The sequence below is a fragment of the Coturnix japonica genome, chromosome 14 (genome assembly GCF_054131305.1).
Source record: "Coturnix japonica strain WE chromosome 14, WE-NBRP24, whole genome shotgun sequence".
NCBI classification, from domain to species: domain Eukaryota; kingdom Metazoa; phylum Chordata; class Aves; order Galliformes; family Phasianidae; genus Coturnix; species Coturnix japonica.
In genome coordinates this window covers 8291778-8314368 of record NC_140676.1, presented here as the reverse complement: position 1 = coordinate 8314368, position 22591 = coordinate 8291778, and the positions used below count along the sequence as shown (strand labels likewise).

Below are 22591 nucleotides of genomic sequence, written 5' to 3'. Positions count from 1 at the left end.
AGATACTGTTCTTAAACATATACAGTAGTAGAGATTTGGAATGGAGTCAGTCAAACTTGAAATATACAAAGCTGTCTTTCTCTACCATAGATTGTACTGATTGGATAATTCTGTCATCACAGAATTAAAATCTGGGAATTCAGAAAAGAAAGGAAACTGCGTTAATGTTTTTCCAAATGGAGAATGTATATATTTACTCCCTAAATGCAATTAAACCCTCACCTTCTTTTATTTGAAGTCAGTAGGTTGTTTTTTTTCTTTTATTTGGGAATTGGATCTAGACTAGAGCTGCCATTATAGCTTTACCCCTGACAAGCTTGTTTGTTTGCTTTTGCTCTCCAGACTAGAAGATAGTTTCTGATTTATTGATTCTCTATTCAATGGACATCAAATGAGTTTCAGTAAATGGTTTTATTTGTCTCAAAGTGGAGAGGAATGACAAGAGAATATTAAAAAATGTTACAAAATATGTTTCTGGAAAAATGTTCTCTCTAGATGGAGCTTAATTTTGAATGTTTCCAAGAAATACTGTCCCTTGTAACCTATCCAAAGGTGATACCCAAAATCTACCCTCAAAAGATGTTTTGGCTTGTAACTTCTATGTTTTAAGATCTTCTGCAAGGGGAAATGGAGGCAGGACATCTTAAAGTCTTTCAATTATCTTAAAAAAACAAACAAACAAAGCCTTTCTGAGGAACTCAAGTAGGTTTTGCTGTATATTGTGAGTGAACACAACTGGAACAGCCATGAGATTATAGAACCAATACATCCATTTGACTGTGAACAGTCAATGATCTAAACACAAGTTAGAAGTTTGACAATATCAGGAACATCAACCCAGGCAGAAGCAGCTTATGGATGTGTTTTGTTTGCACAGTGGAAGGCTCAGAACAACTCCAAGTCAGGCTGTGCTTGGGAAAAGCAGGATTTTCTCAACAATGAACAAAACTGGTTGAGTGTAGGAAATCAGCCAGTGAAACTGAGCAAAATTAAATCTTAAATTTGTCCCCAAGTTAAGCATGAGTAATAAAAAGAAACCTTCAAATTACATTTTGATTTTGGATCAGTTATGTCTTTGCTTAGTATCGCCTAAAGACCAGCTCACGGTTAAATGGGCTAAGAACTGTTTTGTGGTTTTTTTGGGTTTTTTTTTCCTAAAAAGAAAATTCATCTTGTTAAATTTGATTTATGTCACTGTAAAGAGGCACCATGATCAGGCTGACAAGTTTTAGAGTTACTTTGGGCAAAATTAACTTCAGGCTGCTTTTCAGTTATGGACCTAATAAGTCTTCTCCTTAAATACATTACTTTAAAATCACTCTACACAGCAATATCTATTTCAAAAATCAAGAGTGAGAAATTTGTCAAAATAAAATAATCGCTAAAATTCATAACTAAATCTTAATTGCTCTACATTTATGGAAAGAAAAATGAGGATTCTTAATTTCTATCAGCTAGCAATATGGCTTTAATATTTTTTCCTTTTGACAGATTTGTTCTGTTGCCAGGTGTATCTGCTTATGTTCCGTAATCTGCTTTGCATTACTTTTATAGAAATAATACCATTAAATGTGCTACATATAGTATTAAATAGCAGAGTGAGTCAGGAGACATGAGTTGAATCTATAGCTCACAAATGAGAAGTTTGGAGGTCTCATCTGTGCAATATGGTAAAAATACCTATAACTAAATCATCAAACAGTCTGGCACTACTGATAATTTTGGCATGAAATTGAGCCATGTCGGAGTGCAATATCCCAATAATCCAGGTTTATGAATACTGCAGATTATGGATAGACAAAATGCACAAGGAAGACTTTTCTACATTGGCTGCTTTTGCTACAGTTTATTCTTCTGTCAGTATTTCCCCTATAAACTCCTTTTATTCATAGGCTTGGCTGTTGGCCATAAAATTTTGCTTCTAGCTGGAACTTGGCAGACAGTGTCTAAAGTCAGGAAAATTATTTTAAACAAATTTTTGAACTATATGATATATACTGAGGCTCTTTTCAAAGTTAGAGGTGTGGTAATTTTCTTCTGAGAAAAGGTATTGGTTTCGGTGTTTTCTATTGTATGTCCTCTAAACAAGTTGTTACCTTATAAAAAGAAAAGACAAGTAAGATTACTGTAACCAATTACAAATAAAAATTTAACTTAATTTTGTGTAAACCTGAGAAAACATGAAGTGTTGATGGCTTGTGTATTTTGAAGTGATTGCTTTTTGTTTGTTGCTTTAGATTATGTATGTAACCAATCACTGTGGTGGCATAAAGCTTGTAGATGCTATTAGAAACTGCAAGGTAAATAGGAGGCAATGTGTAATTCTCTATGCCCATCCTCTATGTTTACTTTTTTGTATTGTTTCTAGAAGTGTCATACAAAAGCGCCTTGGCAAATCAATCCTTAACAAACAGCATAATACAGTAATTGACCTGGCTGGGCGAACAAGTAGACACTGGTGTTTTGCTTTGTTTGGTTTAGGATCTGGGTATACGCAGTGTGTAAGTGTCCTGAAAGCCAGTCTCATACTGCAGGGTTCACAGTGTTAATTTGGGCAAATACCACCAGGACCACCACAAATCAGCAAGAGTGAAATATGATGATTGTGGTAACAGCGCCTGGCTTTATGTCATAGTTTGTCCTTCTTCATGCTCTTACAGCTTACCTGAAGGCTGTAAATTAAGGAGAAATATCACTGTGCTCTACTTGTCCTTTATTTCCTTGTTGAAATTAATAGATTTGCTACCTCATTGATTTTGTGTTCCTGCCATTGCTCTTCTTATGTTGGAATGAATCCCTAACTAAAATGGGCCTCCGTGAACTGAACAGATCAAAAAGCAAATGAGGAGGCACTTAGCTGGCACAGGTGTTTTATCAAGAGACAGGTCTTTCTAGATGAGATACCTGACCATAGGGAAAACAAGTACAATTTTAAAGCATCCAGAAGTGTGTGATCATTGAAGTGTGATTGCTGTTTCACATGGCATCATAATTGAGAAAAATAAGAATGAAAAAGAAGCCTAGAACAGGAAAGACTTCATGTGTTTGAATATTTGATAGTGGCAGGAATGTGCCCAAGAGTCCTTTGAAAGCTGATGGAAGCCCTTCACTTTCATTCACTTTCACAAACATAATGTTCATCCTTTTATCATTGATCTTTTCCCCTGCATGTGCAAAAGTGATGAAAGTTTATCTTTTGAGATGAATTAGTAAAAAAAAAAAAAAAAAAAGTATGGTAAAGTATTTAATAGCACCTTTATTTGGATGTTTGCAAATATATTTAATAAGGTAACTTGAAAAAAAATAATGCCAGATATATTTCCCAGAAATTGGAATCTCTTTCTATTATGCATCTGAGGAATTCTGCATACTGGACTCTGGCTGAACCATCACACTATTTATGCTGGATGAGGAACATGTGGTATACAGTGTGAAGGTGGAAAAACCCAGAGTATCCAGGTGCAACTTTAGAATAAGCATTCAGCAAAGCTTGCATGAATTCTTCTTGCTTTAGGGACTCCAGGAAATATATGGAATGTTGTTAATGCAGATTTATAAGCAGGTTCAGAGAAAACTAACATATCAAAATGCCCTAAAGATTATGTCTTCGCTTCATACTTCGTACTTATTGCAGACAAACATACCAGAAAGGACAGTGTGTTTATATGTACAAAATAGGAGGTGAGAAAGCTCAGTAAGAGGCATTGAAATCAGACTTTGGACACCAAGATGTAATTTTCAGCTGCACTACTCCCATAACACACATTATCTTGGAGATTGTTCTTAATCTGCAGCATTCAGAGGAATGGGTATATTTTGAGAGTTCAGATTTGTGTATTTCCAGCTACATATTCACTTACACTTTTAAATCTTGAAGACAGTGAAATACTGGAAACTCAAGGGAAGGTTTTTATACACTTGATCCTGATCAGCTGTCCTGCACTACAGAAGCATGGACTTCTTGTCTCAGAGTTGAAATGGAAATCACTGAAACTGTTGTTAGCCTACATCCCTGTACTCAGGACCTAAGATCTCCTCTGTGCTCTAATATTTATGAGTATGGAAAGGCAGGCCCCCAGGGCAGCTGACTGGTTTGTGAGGTGCGTTGCTAATGCCGTGTATTTTTGTCAGGTTGGATATTAGGAAAAAATTCTTCTCTGATTCTAGAACAGGCTGCCCGGGGAGGGGGTGGAGTTGTCTGTCCCTGAAGGGCTTCAAGAAATGTGGCACTGAGGGACGTGGTGTAGTGGGCAGTATTGGTGGTAGGTTTATGGTTGGACTAGATGATCTTAGAGGTCTTCTCCAACCTTAATGATTCTGTGACTTGCTTATCAGTGTTTTAGAACAGTTTTCTCTTTTGCTAGACACCTGTTGAAGTAGTAATTTCTGAGGTATATCTGAAAGAAATATTTTAGGTGCTCTGCTGCTGGTCTTTTATATCAGGAACATGTAGGTACTGAACTTAGCTGGTGTGGTTAGATGCAGAAATAGCTGCAGGAGCTGAGTATAGTAATGCAACTGCTTCCTGCCCAGAGTTGCTGGGGTGGGAACCGTGATTCCTTCTGCATGCCCACAAATTCCAAGTTCCCTCTGTTAGTGCTCACAAAGAAGGAAGGAGGTGATACAGACTCTTTCTGGTGCCAAAAGCCTCAACTAGCTCATAGGTGCCAAACAGCCAAGCAACATTTCATCCCTTCCTGGATGCCAAAAGCCTCAAGTATCCCTGCTCCACCTGCCAAAACCTCCAACTTTGTCCTGACAACTCCTGCAGTGCAGGCTTGTGTTGTCAATATGAAATTTTGCAATACACTGACAATGGAAAATCTGGATGCAGTATAATATTGAAAAACATGCTGAGATCTGCCTGCGGTTCGGTATCAAAATGAATTATGCTGTAAATATTTCTTCTGTGTGTGTGACTCTTCTGCATGTTTTATTTTCCAAAACCTGAATTTGAATTTATTCAAAACTGCTGTAGAATGAAGATACGTTGCAGAATTCAACTGAGTTTTTAACTACATCTCAGACCCCAGATGTATCCCTTCACTTAGCTGAATAAATCCATTATTTACCTTTTTGGCTCATTTGTTGCTGGTGATTCTCCTGGTCTGTCACTGAGCTTTACCAGCTTTTGTTTCTCTAAAGCTCTGTTTGTTACTGGATACAAATTCTATTTTGCAACTGGTTCTTAGAACAGAAACACCATTAAATGTGACTGAGATATTGTTAATAATATTCAGACTAATTACTTCTAAACATCTGCTTAGAATAGTTGCAGTTTTTCTCATGTGTTTTTAATCAGTTTAAAATGATATGCAGATTTTTATTTTTATTTTTTTCCCCGCTGACATTTTTTTGTCCAGGATTTTATAATTCCAGGTATGTCATTTCTTAACATAAAGAATAAGGTATAATTTAATTTGGTATATATATAAGTTAAAGTTTTATTAAACTCAGTAAGATGTACAGTGTACTATTGGGTAATACGTAATGCACTCAGCAATAGTAGAAATATATCAGGAAATGTCTTGAAGTCAGCCTTAATGGAGCTATGTGAGATTTCAATAACAATTCTTATTTGCCTGGAAATAAGTTTTGACTGTTCTATTTAGTTGCTGGTGCAACTGATTTATTTCTATTTTTTTCCTAAATCTGTAATCCATGTTCTACACCTTACTTAGATTATATGAAATGGAGGTGTAAATCATTTTTGTATGTGACCTTAGCAGGGAAAGAGATTTCTCCTAATATTTGTCACCAAGCTATAGACATAACAACCAAAGTTAAAAGTGAAGGATACAGTTCTGAGGCTGAATGGTGCATGCAGTGGTTACCTTCAGGTAAGTACTTGTTCTCTTGGTTATGCATTTTGCTTGTGGATAGTCAACAGGGCAATCTGATACCTTTTCCATTAAGCGTAGTGTCTGGAAAGAGGAATCTGGGAAACACATCACAGCTACTCAGGCAGGAGATTTTCTCTGCAGTAATTCCTTGAGCTGCCTCTGTTTGGAGGCATGTAGGTATAAGAGGAGGCAAATGGCATAGTGTAGTGCATCTGTGTGCAAAGATTAGTGAACAGCAACATATACTTCTGCTTTGGAAGATTCTGGAAGTCAGGATAGTGTTAATGGTATTTATGGGTTGTGAGAGTGGGAAGAAGCAATAAAAAGGAAATGCTTCATCTCTGTTCAAAATACCATCAAGGATGAAATCCACTCCAGGGAAAAGGGCCAGAACTTTGGGTATTGCTTAATTTAGTCCTTCAGTGGGACTTGAAGTGGTGTTTATACTTTTCAGTAGGTTCTTTCATGGGAATGAATTTTTTTTCTGAAGAATTTAGTTTTGTGTGTTATTAAATAGCCATAGGATATGGCTGTGCCAATGTAATTCCTTACAGGGCTTCTCTTCTGAAGCTCACCTAGTGAGCAGCAGTGACATTGGCATAGCAGCAGGTACTTTGGTAAACATGCCTGCCTAACCATGGTTATGACTGAGTCTTATTTTGTGAGCCATATTGTGGAGTCATTAAGGTTGGAAAAGACTTCTACAATAATCTAGTCCAGCCACCCACCAATACTGCCCACTAACCACTTTCCTCAATGCCACATCTCCATGTTTCTTCATTTCTTGAACGTTTCTTCTCTGTACCTTTCTCCAGGTACAGAGACTTGAGCACTTCCCTGGACAGCCTGTGCCAGTGCCCAGCCTCTGTTTTAGAGAATTTTTTCCTAATAAGCAACCTGAACATACAACTCCAATCCATTCCCTCTCATCCTTTATCAATGTAATCTGTATAGAACATTTTGAGTATCTGGCACTGGACATGGCCTGCATTGGAAGATGCTGCCAAGAGATTTTGCTAAATGGTTGTACAACCTGTTAGAGATGGGCTGCCTGTGCTGATGGAGTGCTTGGGGCACATTGCAGGGTAGGGCTTGGGATTGCTGGAGTTTCAATGTATATGTACCTGGCAGAGGGATCTGAACGTTGGGTGTGCGTGCAATTTTCTTTGCATGTTGTTTTATACATGGGAATTATTATAACGCTGCATACTTGTGTCTGCCTTTAAAGTAGAAATGTACGTAAAAGCTCTGGAAAACAAACATTTAAGGTATTATAGTATTTCTGTTGAGAAGCTGAATCTTTGTTACACTGAATGCTAAACATTTACATATCCAAGCCTTATGTAATGGATGTCTGAATAATAATAAAACTACATAAGCTGACCTTCATTCTCTGGCACCACATCTCCTTTGAAGTCTGCATGACCAAATTCAAGACAATTATGTCATCCTTCATAACAGCCAAACAAAAGTTTGGCCAAATAGTCATTTTTCTCCATTTAACAGCACTGTGTTTGATTTTAGTAACGTGTGTCAATGTAGCTGTTGTTATTTACTGGGTGTTACGAGTGACAGTAAAAACCCCCTTGTTTTAGATTAATGATCAGCCCTCCAGACATCTGGATTTCATTTATTTTACCTCAGTGCCCACTTTTGCTACACTCAGCTCCTTTGAGCGGTGCAGTGCAAGGCAAGTACAGCCTGAATACTAACACTCACAATTTGCAGAACGTGTTGTTACTGTATATGCCCATATGTGACAGAAGCAAAACAGAGCCCTGGACAGAAGAAGGGAACCTGGCACTAACATTTCCCCCCTCCAAATCTTGCAGTGCCACACTTTCACTAAGAACTCTCCATGAACAAGGCTGTCTCTGTCAGTTAAGGGTTGTCAGCAGAAGCTCAGATTGCACGTTGCTGGGCTTCAAGCCTTGAGGAAACCTTGGCATACTGTCATCCTAGTCTTTGAGACTCAGCCTATGTCATGAAATGCTTCAAAACTTGTAGTTTATTATCCCCCATCCCCTAATTCAAGCAATTCAAGACCTTCGTGCAGTGTCACAACTTAGCCTTTTATTACTGTGAGAATTAATTAAATATTGGATATGTAGTTTGAGATGGAATATTTTGAAACTATCATAAATGCTGGAATCATTTATACGGAGAACGTTGTATGAGTTCTGAATACATTTGCCTTATATGCTTGTATGGTAACCCTACGTTTGATGCTTTTGGAATGGATACAACTCCAGCTAGTGTGGCTGGATCAAGTAGAAGTGTGGTGCCTTTTGCCATCTCGTTCTGCTTAAAGAGCAACAAATCATTCAGGTTTTCCCTAAAGCTATGTTTATGGTTTTTTAAAGCTGTTTTGTCCAGATTCACTAAAGCACTGGCGGCTTCATTTGATCATGTTATGTCACAGGTGCATACGTGTACATGCGTGTGTAGGTATGTGCATGCTTTCACAGTGAAGCATGTAAACAATAAGTGTAATGGACATGTAGAACTACATCTGTTAGAAAACTAAGCTTCTAAACTAAAAACACGTAGCAAAGGATCATTATTGAGGCATGTTAGAATTAAAACAACATGAAAAATTGGAGTTAAGAAGCAAGACATGAATGCAGTCCTAAAGTACAACAAAACCCTTTTGTGCCCAATTGCAATTAGCTCTTGATTTAATTCCTAAATGAGTTTCCAAGGTTTTGTTGGTTTAAATCATGATGGTGGTGATCTTTTCTTTATTTTACTTCAGCTTGGTACCATGGTGTAGACAAATGTAATATGCAGGGTTTATGAAACCAGACTGCTAGTAAATCAGTATTATTTTGCTAGTAAATTACTAAGGCGTGCAAGCTGCTTTTAACTCTTTCCCATGGGACAAGTAGTTTGAACTAGCTGGAGTTTAAATCAACACTGTGGGCACTGAATTAGTCAATGATTCTGAAGAAGGCTTTGTTGGCATAAACTTCTGCTTTGATCATCCTAGTATTTACAGCTTTTTAATTAGATACAGTTCAGAACAATGGCTTTTATCAAAGCAGTTTGGTAAGTGAACAACTGGACATTGTTTAGGGCTCTAGATGACATTCTGTCTGTTAATATCGCGGCTAGCTTTAATACAGTGATGAAGTTGGAATTATTTTAGGCATTGTCACTGCTTTGTCCAAAGAAACTTGCTATTCTAAAAGAGAATGACGTGTATTGTTATTTTAATAGCGCAAGTTTAATCAGTTCTTAACGTACTAAAACTCAGTCATTTTTCTTGGGATTACAGAGGACAAACTTTAAAATTTATGATTGCAAAATTAAAGAAGTGACTTGTTCATCTTGACTTATTTTCATGTGCTGAGTGATTTGTTGGGAAGTGCTGAGCTCTTTTTTGCTCAAGGTTGAAGGCAGTTGGTTCCATTTTCAGTGTCAGACATTTCAGAGTTGGCTTCTGATGTAAAGTCAGCCCAACACCAGTGCAAAAATTCCTCAGGGATATCTGCAAAGCAGGGCTCTATCATTTCTGGAAGTAGATTGGCCTAAGTAAACTTTTAAAGCGAAGTAAGAGTTTGTAAAAAATTTGTGAACTTAGTGGAACAAGAAAGTTAAAGGAGTGTTTAGACCAGAGCCTGAAGTTTGCCGTGAAAATGTTCATAGGTTATCTAACAAAAATTCTTTGACAAGCTTTAGTGTTTTGAGGAAAGGATGGAAAAAATTGCAAATTGTTGGGTTTTTTTCTATTAATGGTTTAGTTACATGGAGTAGTGCAGTTACACCATTACTAATGTCTTCTAGATTTGTTCAAGTCGTACTTGGTTATGTTTAAGTGTAGCTAAATTTAACTTCGTGCCATTTGGGTTTCTGAAAAGATGCTTGTTTAGTACCACGCTTCTTACTGCAGAGCGAATGCAGCCTGGGTGACAGCTGACCCACAAACAGATCAGTTTGCTCAAGTCCTGTGGCACATGATTATTATATTTAGAAGGAAATCCCTTTGTCTCTGCAGCATGGCATTGAATCATGCTCCTTGTATGGTGCTGTTCTGAAAACAGCTTTGTTTTTACTGTTTGCTGTTTTCACTTTGAGTAGTTAGACTTTTGTCTGAGTGAGTCAACTTTCTTCATGGTTGAAGATGAGCTGACTTTACTGGTGCTCTTGCAATTTAAAGGAGAGTTATGCATTATTTTCTCTTGCACCATAAGATTCAAATTATACATCCCTTACTTCCTTTCAGATTACTTTTGCGAGGCGTTCTGGAAGAAAATAGGACTGAGTCTCGTCTCATGAGCTTACTTAAGTTTTCTTTGAAAAAACTGTGGATTACTAAAATATGTTCATCTGGTTTAGTGTTGGGATGTATACAAATGTCTCGCATTTCTTTGGATTTAGTCACACATGTTTAAAAGAGTGAAAAGATTTTCATTTATTTTTGTTTGGCATCTATGAAGACTTGCATGTTTACTTAGTTGTAATTTATTTAGTAGTGTTTTTGTTTCTCTTTTTAGTGTTCTTTGCTGACTGACAGCCCTCTGGCTGGTGTATCTGTGCATTTGTGTTTTGGGGAGAGGGAGTGAAGATTCTGCAAGACTTCAGATTAAGCTTTGCCCTCCTATGCAGTCAAAAATAAGACAGAAATGTGGATGTAATGCTTTTGTTTCTCTTGCTGAGGTTTGATTGGACGCCCACTGAAGTCGATGGGAATGAGCCGTTGGCTGTAGAAAAAGTTGTTTCAGTAAAGCTTGGCTGAACCCTTTATGGTCTCATTTGCTGTTATACTGGTGCATGGTAAACATTGGTCAATATTCTCTGGAGCTAGGCATAAATTGCTGTCACTGCATTATCTCTATCCACAATACAGCTCTCATTCCTAATGACATTAATATCAATCACGTTATTCTGTTTGGAGTAGTTGATGTGCAAATGTTTTTGCCATGATGATCAGAAGGATTGGAGTTATATGTCTGTCTGATGGGTATAGGGTTATAATCTTAATTTCTGTGTAACATACCAATCATGCATATCTGACAGCTCTCAATGAATTGTTTTTGACACTATTAGAAAAAACCTGCACTTTTTTTTCTGAGAGCTTTTAGGAGCTGTGTGAACAGAAGAATAGAAATAGCACTTAAATAGAACGCTTGCTGAACAATTGTAGGGGAATCAGAAATAAATGCTTGGGTAAAGTCAGAACCAGATTTTCCTGTGCTTTCTTCATGAAGGAACTTCATAAAATAAAAAGCAGTACTCTCCTAAACCAGAACATTATTGAATCACACTGCTTTTCAGTATTGAATTATTATGTTAAAAAACTTGATTTTTCTAAAATGTTTTGAGAGTTTTCTCTGGGAAATGTCAGGTTTCTTCAACTAGATACAGTGTGAGTGAAAAAATGATGTTTTTAAGGGGTTTTAGCAGATTATTTTCCTTTTGGTCTGAAGTTATTCTTATATTAGTAGTGTCTGGAATTAATGTCTTTTTGAAGCTGATGTGAGAAGCTGAAATCACTGATTAATTACTTTAGCCTACAAAGCTAAAGGAGCCTGCTTTGGCAGGGGGGGTTGGACTCTATATTCTCTAGAGGTCCCTTCCAACCCCTACAATTCTGTGATTCTGTGATTCTTTTTTTCTGATCTCTTTCAAGTTAGTAAGGCATTCTGCCATGAAGCTGCATTCTTGGTTTGCTTCCGTACCTGCAATTCTCGGGCTACACTTTGTGAAAAATTTGTGCTGGACATCTCTGTGTTGGGAATGACCAAATATTTGGAGGCAACAATGTTTGGGCAGAAGGAAATTAATCAAATATACTGTTCTTTTCAAACACTGCTTCCTTTCCCATGTAATTATTGTATATTAAAATAGTAAATTGAGACATTGTCAATAAACAGCAAAGTAATGTACTCTGCTATTAATGTCAAACATTAAAATGTGTAGGAAGTCAATTAAAGTTTCATTCTCTCTTCCAACTTTCATCTTGTTTAGACCTCCAGAATCACCCGTTCTGATGAAGATAAGGATGGCTCCTGGGATGCCTGGGGAGCCTGGAGCGATTGCTCACGGACCTGTGGTGGGGGAGCCTCCTACTCACTGAGGAGATGTTTAAATGGCAGGTTAGCCGCGTGCTTGTGTATATTTATTCTTTTGCAGCTGTGTCATAATTCCCTGCCTTCTGTGTTCATAGAGAAGCACTGGTGCTTCTCTTTCTAGGATGTAATGCTTTATACAGATAAAGTTATGTTTGGATATTAGGAAAAATTTCTTCTTAGATAGAGGGGATATGTGCTGAAACAGGCTGCCCAGGGAGGTGATTGGGGATCTTAGTGGGCTTTTCCCAACCTTAATGATTCTATGATTCTATAAATTTTATTTTAATGTATTTCTGTATTAGATGAATATTTTAGCCCTCAACTTTGACAGATCTTAAGTATATTAATAAATACGCTAGTGAAATAGCAAGAGTGATTTATTTAATATGGTCAAGTACTAGGAGATACCTCTACCAGCGCAACATAAAGCAAATTCTGGATTGTCTGCATAGAAACTGGATCTGAAGTAATGTTCAAGTGTAGGATCTTCCATCTCTTCCCTGCAGCAAAAGAAACCAACTGACTTACCCATGTATGGATGCTTCAAATGCTACTTTCTGTAAGGACATCTTTTTCTATGCTGGTTCTTTGCCATGCAGCGGTTCTGTGCATTTATGGGAAATCCTCAGTGGCCCTTGAAGAGAACAGCGTTTACCTCTGTAGTAATACTGAACTAGCATAGGACTTGTTACTGCAATCCCAAAAGCATGAGTAATGCAGGAGGCAAAACAAGATCCCAACCAGCTTAGAAGCATCTGTGTTGGCATCCATATTTGCTCATGTTATTTGAATTATTTCTAAATGCTTTTTAAAAACTGCTGATTACATTTCTATTTTGTTGAGATTTTTTTCAAGTTAAATGCAATATCTTCCAGGAAGTCAGTTTCTCTTAAAGAAAGCTTACGGTGTGATCTGCAGTGTGTATGAAATGCATGTTTTAAAGATGACTGAATGAAACGCTGCCTGTTTCTTTTAGTGCAGAATGCAGAGATTTTGAAAATAGTAATATTTCCAGCAAGAAGCCATGAGATTCTGCTAGTGTGTTAGTGACTGAAATGAGCTCAATAAATTGTAGCAATATAAATTCCACTGTGGTTTTATTAATATTTTTAATGTGTTCCCCTGTGAAAAAACATGTGTTTTCCATACCTTGACTAATGTGTATTTTAAAAGTTTTTTTTTCTGAGCTTTACTGTTGTTGTAATGTCCAGGAAACGTGTGATTGTGAAACAAAGTTTTCACATTTGTGTGTGTCATAAACTTTCTTTACTTGCGTATTGTGATACGATCATTCTTGCAAAAATTGGAAATTTGAGACATGTAATATCTTGAGCTTGGAGAGCTGCACCTTCAGCTGAGCTGGTTGAGCTCTTGCTCCAGGCATCTGTTACTCCTTCCTTTTAAAACTGTATTTTTCGATTTCTCAAATTTAAAAAGCTTTTCAATAATTGCAATAAATTTCCATACAACAGTGAAAAATGTAGTCCAGGAGCTGCAAATTACCAGCTGCTCCTTCATTCCTCGTCAGGGTAAGACAGGCTTTTTCCATTGGGAAGGGATTCTTCAAAGACATCATTCCTGATTTTAGAGATTTCATTAAATATAATTTCCTATCAAGTCTCAAGAAGAGTATGTTTTCAGTTCTTTCACAGACTCAGGTTTGCTGTTTGCATATAGAACTGTGATACCTTCCCCTGTGCAGAACTACCAGTCAGTTATCTCAAAGCCTAGCAAACTCTTTCCTAAGTAGCTGTGGAACCTACACACCCCCATATTTATATGAAAGAACAATAAATAATTGTGACTTTATTATGTAACTTTTATTTCTCCTACTAAGGACAACTGCTGCTAAGAAGCTGGACCACCTCGATTTCACAGTTGATACTTGCTGGGTACCTTAGGAATGCGGTCAGTCTGAGAGACTGAAATTTCATTTAAAATTATGAATTCTACTAATTTGGCTTCAGGTGTTTTTTTCATAAGATTTGTAGTAAGTTGGGCTCACAGAGGAAGCTACATGTTCTTTACTGAAGAGACTGCAGTGCAGCCACTTGAGTCTCCAGATCCTTTTCATATTCAGACCCTGTACTTTGAATCCAGATTAAGGTGTGGTGGTAATAAGTCTAATTATCAAGAGAGTAACTAGCTGTAAAATGTGCAGGATGGTGTTTTGCTGTACTGCTGTGTAACCATTTTTACTGTTTTTCAGGAACTGTGAAGGTCGAAATATTCGATACAAAACCTGCAGTAGTAATGTGAGTATGACTTTTAATCCTTTTTTACAGCTTATTTTATTTATTCAGATGATGTGTTGGAGTTTAAGAAGTGCTGCTTCTTATTTAAAATCTTAAGAGTGGATAATTTTCTTTTGATTGCCCTTATCAGTTATAAAGATTTCACTCTGCATGACTCCACGAGGTCTGAAATTTAGGTTTCCCAAATAGACGTTTTCTTTCCGAATTGTGATTCAGAGCACTTTATATTGTTTGTTAGGAGAATTACACTCTTTCAAATACTAACAAATCAGCTCACATCTTAAAGCAGCAAGTGCCTTTCCTGAGGTGCTGTCAGAGCTGAAGCATTAAGCTGGGCTCTTGAACATTTGTGATTGCTAATGATAGAACAGAGCTCATTATGCATGCAAGGAGGGTATTCCTTTCAAATCTTAAACTGCATAATTACTACTTACATTACATTACCTCCTTTATGTTTCTCTATGTAAAATACATATATTTAGGTACACTGGCATAGACCATTTCTGTGGCTGAATATGAAGCTGGAGATTTGAAAAAGCAGTTGCTGTTACTATGATGCAATCAAACTTTATTTTTACAGACACATTTTATGAAAACCAGTCACATATGGCATATTTTCATGACTTGTGCTCTGCTGATTTGCAGTGATGCTTTATGCTGTTTAAACAGCTGGCTTCACTCACCCCAGATGTTGTAGACTACTCAAGGTGTGCATGATTCTGTGATACCATCGATAGCAGACCTCGTGTACAAACAGTGATTCATAACGCATTGGTTTATGATCGGCAGACACCTCTGGCATGGGTTACCTGAGAATATGGTGCCCTTACAGTCCCATTCCAAGGAAGAGGGAAGATGAGCAAAGCAAAAGCATCTTACCTGCTTTTCTGTAGTGTGCTTGGTTCATTTGCTTCTGGCTCTGGGAGAAAGACAACACTTGTAACACAAACATCCCTAAAAAGGTTATCCTGCTGTTCCCTTGAGCTCAGTTATACCCAGGCAGGAGCAGGTGATGGTCATGTTGCTGCCAGCCTCCGGATTTCTGCCAGGGGCAGCAGCCGGGAAGTATGACGTGTGTGCCTGAGGAGGCCTGGAGCTGGCTCAGTGCGCATGTTGAATCAGGGCATCTCCTGGGAGAACTGGCCATCTCCACTCTTCAGTGTGCCACACCTAAGGCTTCTTCTGTGCCAGTTGGCTTCTGACCTACTCCTCAGGAACAACACTTGCTAGCACCTCGAACCGTTCTAACTCCATTCCTTGGTGTTGGATGGATTTTCCACCTCAGCAGCCCACAGCCTGAGTTTCCGCTGGCAGAAATTAGTGGAAGTGATTAATAATTCTGGCCAAGTGCATGCAAAAGCCGGATCCTGGAGTCAAACTCTGCCATTTGCCCTTTGAGAAGCAAAGGCCTAGCACTTCAGTGCACAGTGCCTTTACCTCAGAAGTAACAGTGCCATGCATGGAAGACTCATAATCTTTTAAAGCTGTGTGATAACATAGATAAGCCAGTCAGTATGTAAGCAGTAAACAAACAGCCACTGTCTAAAAGCTTGCTAGATGTATCATTTGCTTTCTATACAGTAATACATCTCTGCTTGATGTTGTGTGCTACAGCTTCCCCTGCAACAGTGCAAATTCAGTATAGCACATCCCTTGGCTCTCCTTTGAAAGGAACAGAAAACCATGTAGTGTGCAGAAAAAGCAGAAAGATGAGATCAATTTGTCCATAACTTCTGCTATAAGTAGAGGCCTGCATGTATTTAGGATACAGCAGTTGCAGACATTGGTTGCTTTAAGGATTATGCAGTAAAAAATCTGTGGTGAGAATGAAGGCACTTGTATGCGTCATTATGGAGAAAATTAAGATGATTACCATATCCTTTCTGAACTCCATGGGGTTTTTTCTGAAGTCACTGGGACCTGTTTTATAACTTTAGGACTTATTTTAAAGCGATAAGTGGCTAGCATCTTGTATGCGAATCTGTTCGAATTTATGATGATTCAAATGTTAATTTCCAGACAGGAAGCTGCATTTACAGTTCTGCTTTTGGGGCATGTCTGAGAGAGGTCAGGTTTCCATTTTAGTTCAGATAGAGCCAGAATCTCTCAGGAACTGTTTTTCCTAGATTATAGATCAGATAATGGAGAACTCATGAGAAAAATAAATTTCATGAGATTTCCACTGTTAGGACAGTGGAAAGTTGATCTTTGAATTTGGCCGCACTGAATTCAAATGAGTATCAGACCTGATTTAACCTTGAAATGGGAGCTTACACCTAATACCAACCTAGGGCTAGACCTGTTCTGTTTCAAATGATTAATTTTCCCCAAAGCATCATTTCTAATGAATGCTTCTCGCTTTAAGAGAAGAATTTTAGTCTGAAAATTAAGAGTTTAAACTTGCTTCTTTCCATATTATTAGGTATTACTGATAACCACAGGAGACATCCAGTATATATACACTGTGTAAAGTTGTCTGCAAATGTAATTTTGCTACATGATACATTACACCACTAACATCTATATTGAGGAGTACAAATGAAGCACAACTTAATGCGTGTGTCATTCTAATGAAAAGAACAAGAATCATTTTACCAGAAAATTGGTTTCATCTGGATTTGTAATAGAATAGTAGTAAGTTCATTGAACTCAAGCATAGTTCCAGAATAATATTAGTGATATTTCAATCAAAAAATTAATTCAGAGTCTTAGCAATGAAATAATTGCTGAGATTATTAAGGCTTGTGTTTAGCCTGCTTATCTTTCCATTGTAAATGGTAAGTTGGGTGCAGGATTGCTTGAAGAAAAGCAACTTACAGAATTCTTACAGAAAATATAGAGAAATAAACAATATGAACTATTCACTGTATGCTGTTCAGTGAGATTTTCAGTCTTTCTTAAACCACTTTTTTTATATTTCCATTTTTGTATATACTATTACATTCTAATGCTGTGATGTACACTATATGGAAGTGTTTAAGATAATCCTTTAGGGCCTTATTCATAGAACAAGTTATTTGGGCCATTTCCCCATAAATTTTGCATTCTTATGTGCCAAAGAGTCACTTCCATGTAAGCCAGAATGACTCGCCTACAGTGAGACAAAAACACTATTTTGTAGCAGATTTTCTCCCATTTAATTCCAGTATAACCTTTATTATATACAAATAATGCTTACACCTGTTCAGTATACTCATCATATTATTGTCCCAGCATCCACTCATTAACCAGATCACCAACCCCAACAACAAAAAATCTTGGCTACATTGTGCCTGCTCTGTTTCTATAATATTTCATTTTGAGTTACATAGTTTCTGTCTAATCTGCTCATTTATTTTTTATTTTCATAATGCTGATGTATCTTTAGCTCTCCTGGCTAAGGTTTCTCATTCAGGTATCTTGATTTTACTCAGAAGTGGCCTGAAAATTGCCTATGAGTAACACAGAACCTGAAGCTAATTTCAAAAAGAAAACAAAACAATGACTTCATCGTTTCTGGCTCTGTTTCAACAAAATGTGATTCAAAGAACCCAACCAGACAAAGGAGCAGACTTTCTTTGGTGTCATCATTTTTACTGGGTATTTTCTTGCTGCCTTTTTGTGCTTTTTTTTCAGCGGTGTAATTGTTGGCACAGATCACACAGTCTGATACAACTTTCATGTTTTGTACACGAATATTGCCTACAGAGATACAGATTTCCCAGGTTAGCTTTGTTTTCAAAGTCTAAGAGTAAGTGACTGCCAAAACTTAACCAGTACATTTCATAGGAGGCCAGCCCTTGAGTGCAGTAGTTTTAATCTTCTGTCACAAAAAGAATGGGAGTCATATATACACATGTATAGTTTTTAACATGCACAGTAGTTGTGTCTGAAGCATCTTTTCAGATCTGCCTAATAATATTTATGTAACTCATGTCATAAATACACTGAATTCTACTAGAAAATCTGGATACGATTATTTTGCCAGCGTTCTGAAACATTAGGCATCATAGATGTGTGTTCAGCTCCTTGTGTGGTGTGTGAACCTACAAGTAGTTCTTTATGGTTCAGTGGATTCAGCATGATGAAAATTATAATAATAATAAAATTGCTGAAATTAGAAAATCTGTAATTAGTAGCAAAAATATTTAGCAAATAGGGGAAAAAGAAAGTGTGGAATATTGATGGGATAGGGAGAACAAAGGAAATTGAACTGATATTTGAAATAGATTAAAACCAAAAAGACAGTGTAAGCCCACGTACTGTGGGCTGGCGAGGTGGTCTTGCTGCTTCCCAAGTTTCTCCCTTGCCTGCCTCTCACACACCTTTCCCCTCATCTGTCCTTCCTTCCTTTTAATCTTCTTCTCACTTTTCTCATCTACTCCAGTGGAATCAATCTGATGTTTCTGAGACTGCTTGTTGTCTTGATTACATTCCTTTCTGTGCTTGCCTTTCTGTTTAGATTATAAACTCTTTTCATTATACAGATAGATATTGTTGCAAGAAAAACAGGCATCTGAACATGGTTGCTGCCCAAATTCTGATGTACAGTCATAGAATCATAGAATTGTTCAGGTTGGAAAAGATCTTAAAAATCATCAAGTTCAAAAGCAACCTAACTGTACTACCCTAACTCTAATGTAAATTATAATTTCAGCCCTTTGATATCGCTCTGTCATGCTCTTTTTATTCTCCTGCTTCTGAACACAGCTCAAACGTAAAGCAGGTGGGGCAGGCATGTGAATGGAACGCCACAATTGCTTTCTGTGCTTTGAAGATGCTAAAGCCGAACAGGGAGATGAGAATTCACTTGTTCTCAAGCAGGCAGGAAGTGAGTGGAAGGAAGGAACTGCATTGTGTTGGATGAATGTGAAACATACAGTAACCATGGATTGACATCCTGACACTGCAGTGTTTGTGTCTTGGCATCGCACCAATGCCTCATGATAATGAGTTGTAACAACAGCCTGTCAAAGCCCAGCCTAGGGATGTCAGTCTGCCTGTTTTACAGATAGTGCTTCAGTTCTTTGTGATGAAAATCTAGCTCTGTATTGTGGTTGAATAACACTACTCCAGAATGTTCCTTCTAACTTTACTTGAATCTAACATCAACTATTTTTATCATTAGCTGCTCCTTTCTTTCCAACGGTGGAAGGGAAAACCATATGGTATCCATATAAACTCTGATGTCCTCTCTGCTTTTTAGACTTTCTGTTGTGGTAAATGGGAGGTGACAGATAAGTCAGAGCCAATTTCTGCTCTCATTTACACCCGTGCAAATGTGGTGGCTTTCTTTGAAGTGATAGTAACTAGGGGTGATTTCTACCAGTATTTGCTTGACATTTTCTGAAACACTCTCCTGTGGAGTTTTGTAGAGATAAAACACCTGAAGATTTACAGTAACTACAATTTTTCCTTGTCTTATTTTATTAACTCAAACTAAAATTATCCCAGATTAAAAATAATACCAAGTATGTTAGCATAACTTTTACTCATTTTCACTCTAATGTGTATTAACCAGACAGTGTTGCAAAGCACTACACATTGCAAAAGCCCCGTGTAGTGCTCCATAAAAACACATCTGATCTTAAAAGTTTCTTGCAGTCTACAAAAAAAGCCAAGAGATATTTTTGTTTCCAATGGTGAAAGAAAAAATTATCTAAGGTAGTGGCAAGGTATTAAGCTAATGCACTACCAACCCACCCAGGCTCATACAAGCAAAAAGGTGTCAGGACAGTGTTATTGAGGACATTGGAGCTTTTCTCATGTATATTTCAAACAGTAGTGATGCACTTGCCCTTTGTCAGGGAACACATCACAAGCTTTCAGCCTTATATCCAATGAAAACAAATCTTTGTTAAAATCAGCTTCACAGAAGGCTTGTATGGGCAGTTGGAATTCTTGGTCTGGCATATGGACTGTTTGACACTGGATATACTTGTAAATGAGAGTGAGAGATGATCTGACGTGCTAACTCCTTTGTCAGTACTTTGGTGAAGTTATTTTTGAATAAATCACTTCTAATCTCCTTTTCTGTCACTGTAGCTTAATATTAATGTCACTGGGTGCACTGTTTTATACAGAAGAAATATCTTAGAACACTTCATTTCAAACATTGTTGAAGAGGCATTTGGTGTATTTGGTGTTTCATCTATATGTCCTGAGGCTGTGTTGGAAGGAACTACAGAACTAGATCAGCACCAATGTAAAGTCTATTTTATTTCAACAAGATAAGATATGAACTTTTTGTAATTGTACTAAAGGAAAAGGCACTGATGTCTCTTCCTCATCCTCCTGCCCCATTTCTGGGCAATGGATTATGCAACATAAATTGTATCAATGCACACAGTAGAACACTGTGACGTCTTTGTCGTAGCAGATCAGTTCTTGAACCAAGCCTACCTTAACAGATTCTGCATAATTCTTCAAATAACTGCTACAAATGCAAAAGGCTGCCTATTTTTATGAATTATTTCCTTTGGTTTACTTTCAGGACTGTCCTTCAGATGTTGGTGACTTCAGAGCACAACAATGTTCAGCCTACAATGATGTCAAGTACCAGGGGCATTTCTATGAGTGGATCCCTGTGTATAATGACCCTACCGCACCATGTGCCCTGAAGTGTCAAGCTCTGGGAAAGAACTTGATTGTGGAGCTTGCCCCAAAAGTACTAGATGGTACTCGCTGCAATACGGAATCACTGGATATGTGCATTAGCGGAATATGCCAGGTATGTTCATGGTGGAGATCTGAGGTACTTTTGTAGATGAAGCAGACGCTTTTTGGTTATTTTTCATCTCTATGCATCAGTTTTCTTTAGAAGTATCTGCAAGGATTGCCAGCTAGATTGTAGATAACTAAACTTTCTCTTCCATGTAGAAGTTCCTGACTGCCTTAGCCACTGATATTTCTATACATAAATGAGGTCAAAAACATTCACTCGTTCTTCTACTTTTCTGTAATTTTTAGTCATGTAAAAATTACAGAAACTGGTTATAAACTCCTTCTCTGAGTGTTGTATCTCATGAACTCTGATAAGGAGAAAAATTTATATATATATATATATATATATATATATATATATATATATATATATATATATATATATATAATATATTTGGGGTTCCCACTGAGAATGGTGTGTGTTTGCTGCATGTGTTGCTCATGGCTCTTCATTTCTTAAGGAGCTCCTAGTTTATGCAGCAAATATGCCTACAGTAGTAGTATTCCTTTTTAAAAACAAAGTACACTTGGAAGATCTGAATCCTGAGTTCCTGCAATCCCTATCATATATTTGCAATTTATAGATTTCAGTTCTAGAGGAGAGGTTCTGCCTCTGGTAAAAGCATTAAAGATAAGAAACAAGGCTTGCTCAGCTGCCAAACTCTTGATTTACATGACTTCATTGGGGTTATTCTTTGATGGAAGAAATAGTCTCAGGCTTTCAAGATCCAGCCAATAAAGATAGATGTTCCCAGGAATCTGATAATTGGGTCAGAAGCTCCAAGTTCCAGAACAGAACTGACTGGCAGATGGGTAATACTTCACGCAGAACCAGCTGAAGCTGCTGATTTGCTTTTTCTCATCTCCAGGCTTAGCACCTTGTCAGGAGGTGTTGTATCTTTATTGACTGCCCTGGATCAGGAGCCAAGCCTCCTGGTGACCTTAAAGCAAAGCCAGACAGCAGCATAGGATCCCAGTATTTTGTGTTGCCCTAGTAACTGGGGAACAGAAATTTATGAGGGAGGGCAGCATCACAGTTCTTTGGTTTGAATATCATCATTTTTTATCCCAGTTAAAGTACTAGCCAGCTGATGGTCATTCAACATCGTTCCTAGTTCTATTCAGTCTTACCCCTGCTTTCTCTCCCTGTGTGCCTCTGCATCACCCCATTTGTTGCATCAGCTGAAAGGCTTTGGGCAGTTGGAAGCAGCTATGATGCCTGTCCTTGCACAGCCACAGTAATTGTACAAATGTGCCCTGTGTGCCAAGTGTATAAGAGGCCCTTACAGTATGCTTAACATAATGACTTTCTGAAGCAACTTCTTACTTAATAACTTGCAATCAGTCATTCTGAGTTTTTCCAAGGGTGGTAAACATTACTACACAGGCTGAAGTTGAGATTGAATTAATTGTATGTTACTGATATATTATTACAATTATTTCTTTCCCTCTGCAAACGACTTGTTCTGTTAAATGCCTAAAACATATGCAGCTCAAAAACACAGGGCATAGCCTGGTGAGCAAAAGAGCCCTACTATAGAGGAAAATACAGCGTGTTTGGCAAAACTGTGGCATGCAGATGACGGCAATGTTAATATATGATCTGGACCTTGCTGTGACTTTAGTGACTTCTATCAATGCTACACTTTTGCAATACCAGTCATGCCAAAACACAATGCATCTGCTGCCTCTGTAATTGAAGATGAGTTCCTTACAA

The 22591-nt window shown here is 37.6% G+C and overlaps 1 protein-coding gene across 10 annotated transcripts in view; it reads left to right on the top strand.

Moving 5' to 3' along the window:
• ADAMTSL3 (ADAMTS like 3) overlaps window positions 1-22591 on the top strand; it is a 186763-nt gene that overhangs the window by 65777 nt on the left and 98395 nt on the right. For all 10 annotated transcript variants that reach the window (XM_015873010.3, XM_085514963.1, XM_085514964.1 and 7 more), the window contains 3 exons: window positions 11814-11941; window positions 14127-14172; window positions 20645-20881. In XM_015873010.3, the coding sequence (XP_015728496.2) occupies window positions 11814-11941; window positions 14127-14172; window positions 20645-20881 (411 nt within the window). The remainder of the gene's footprint in view (window positions 1-11813; window positions 11942-14126; window positions 14173-20644; window positions 20882-22591) is intronic.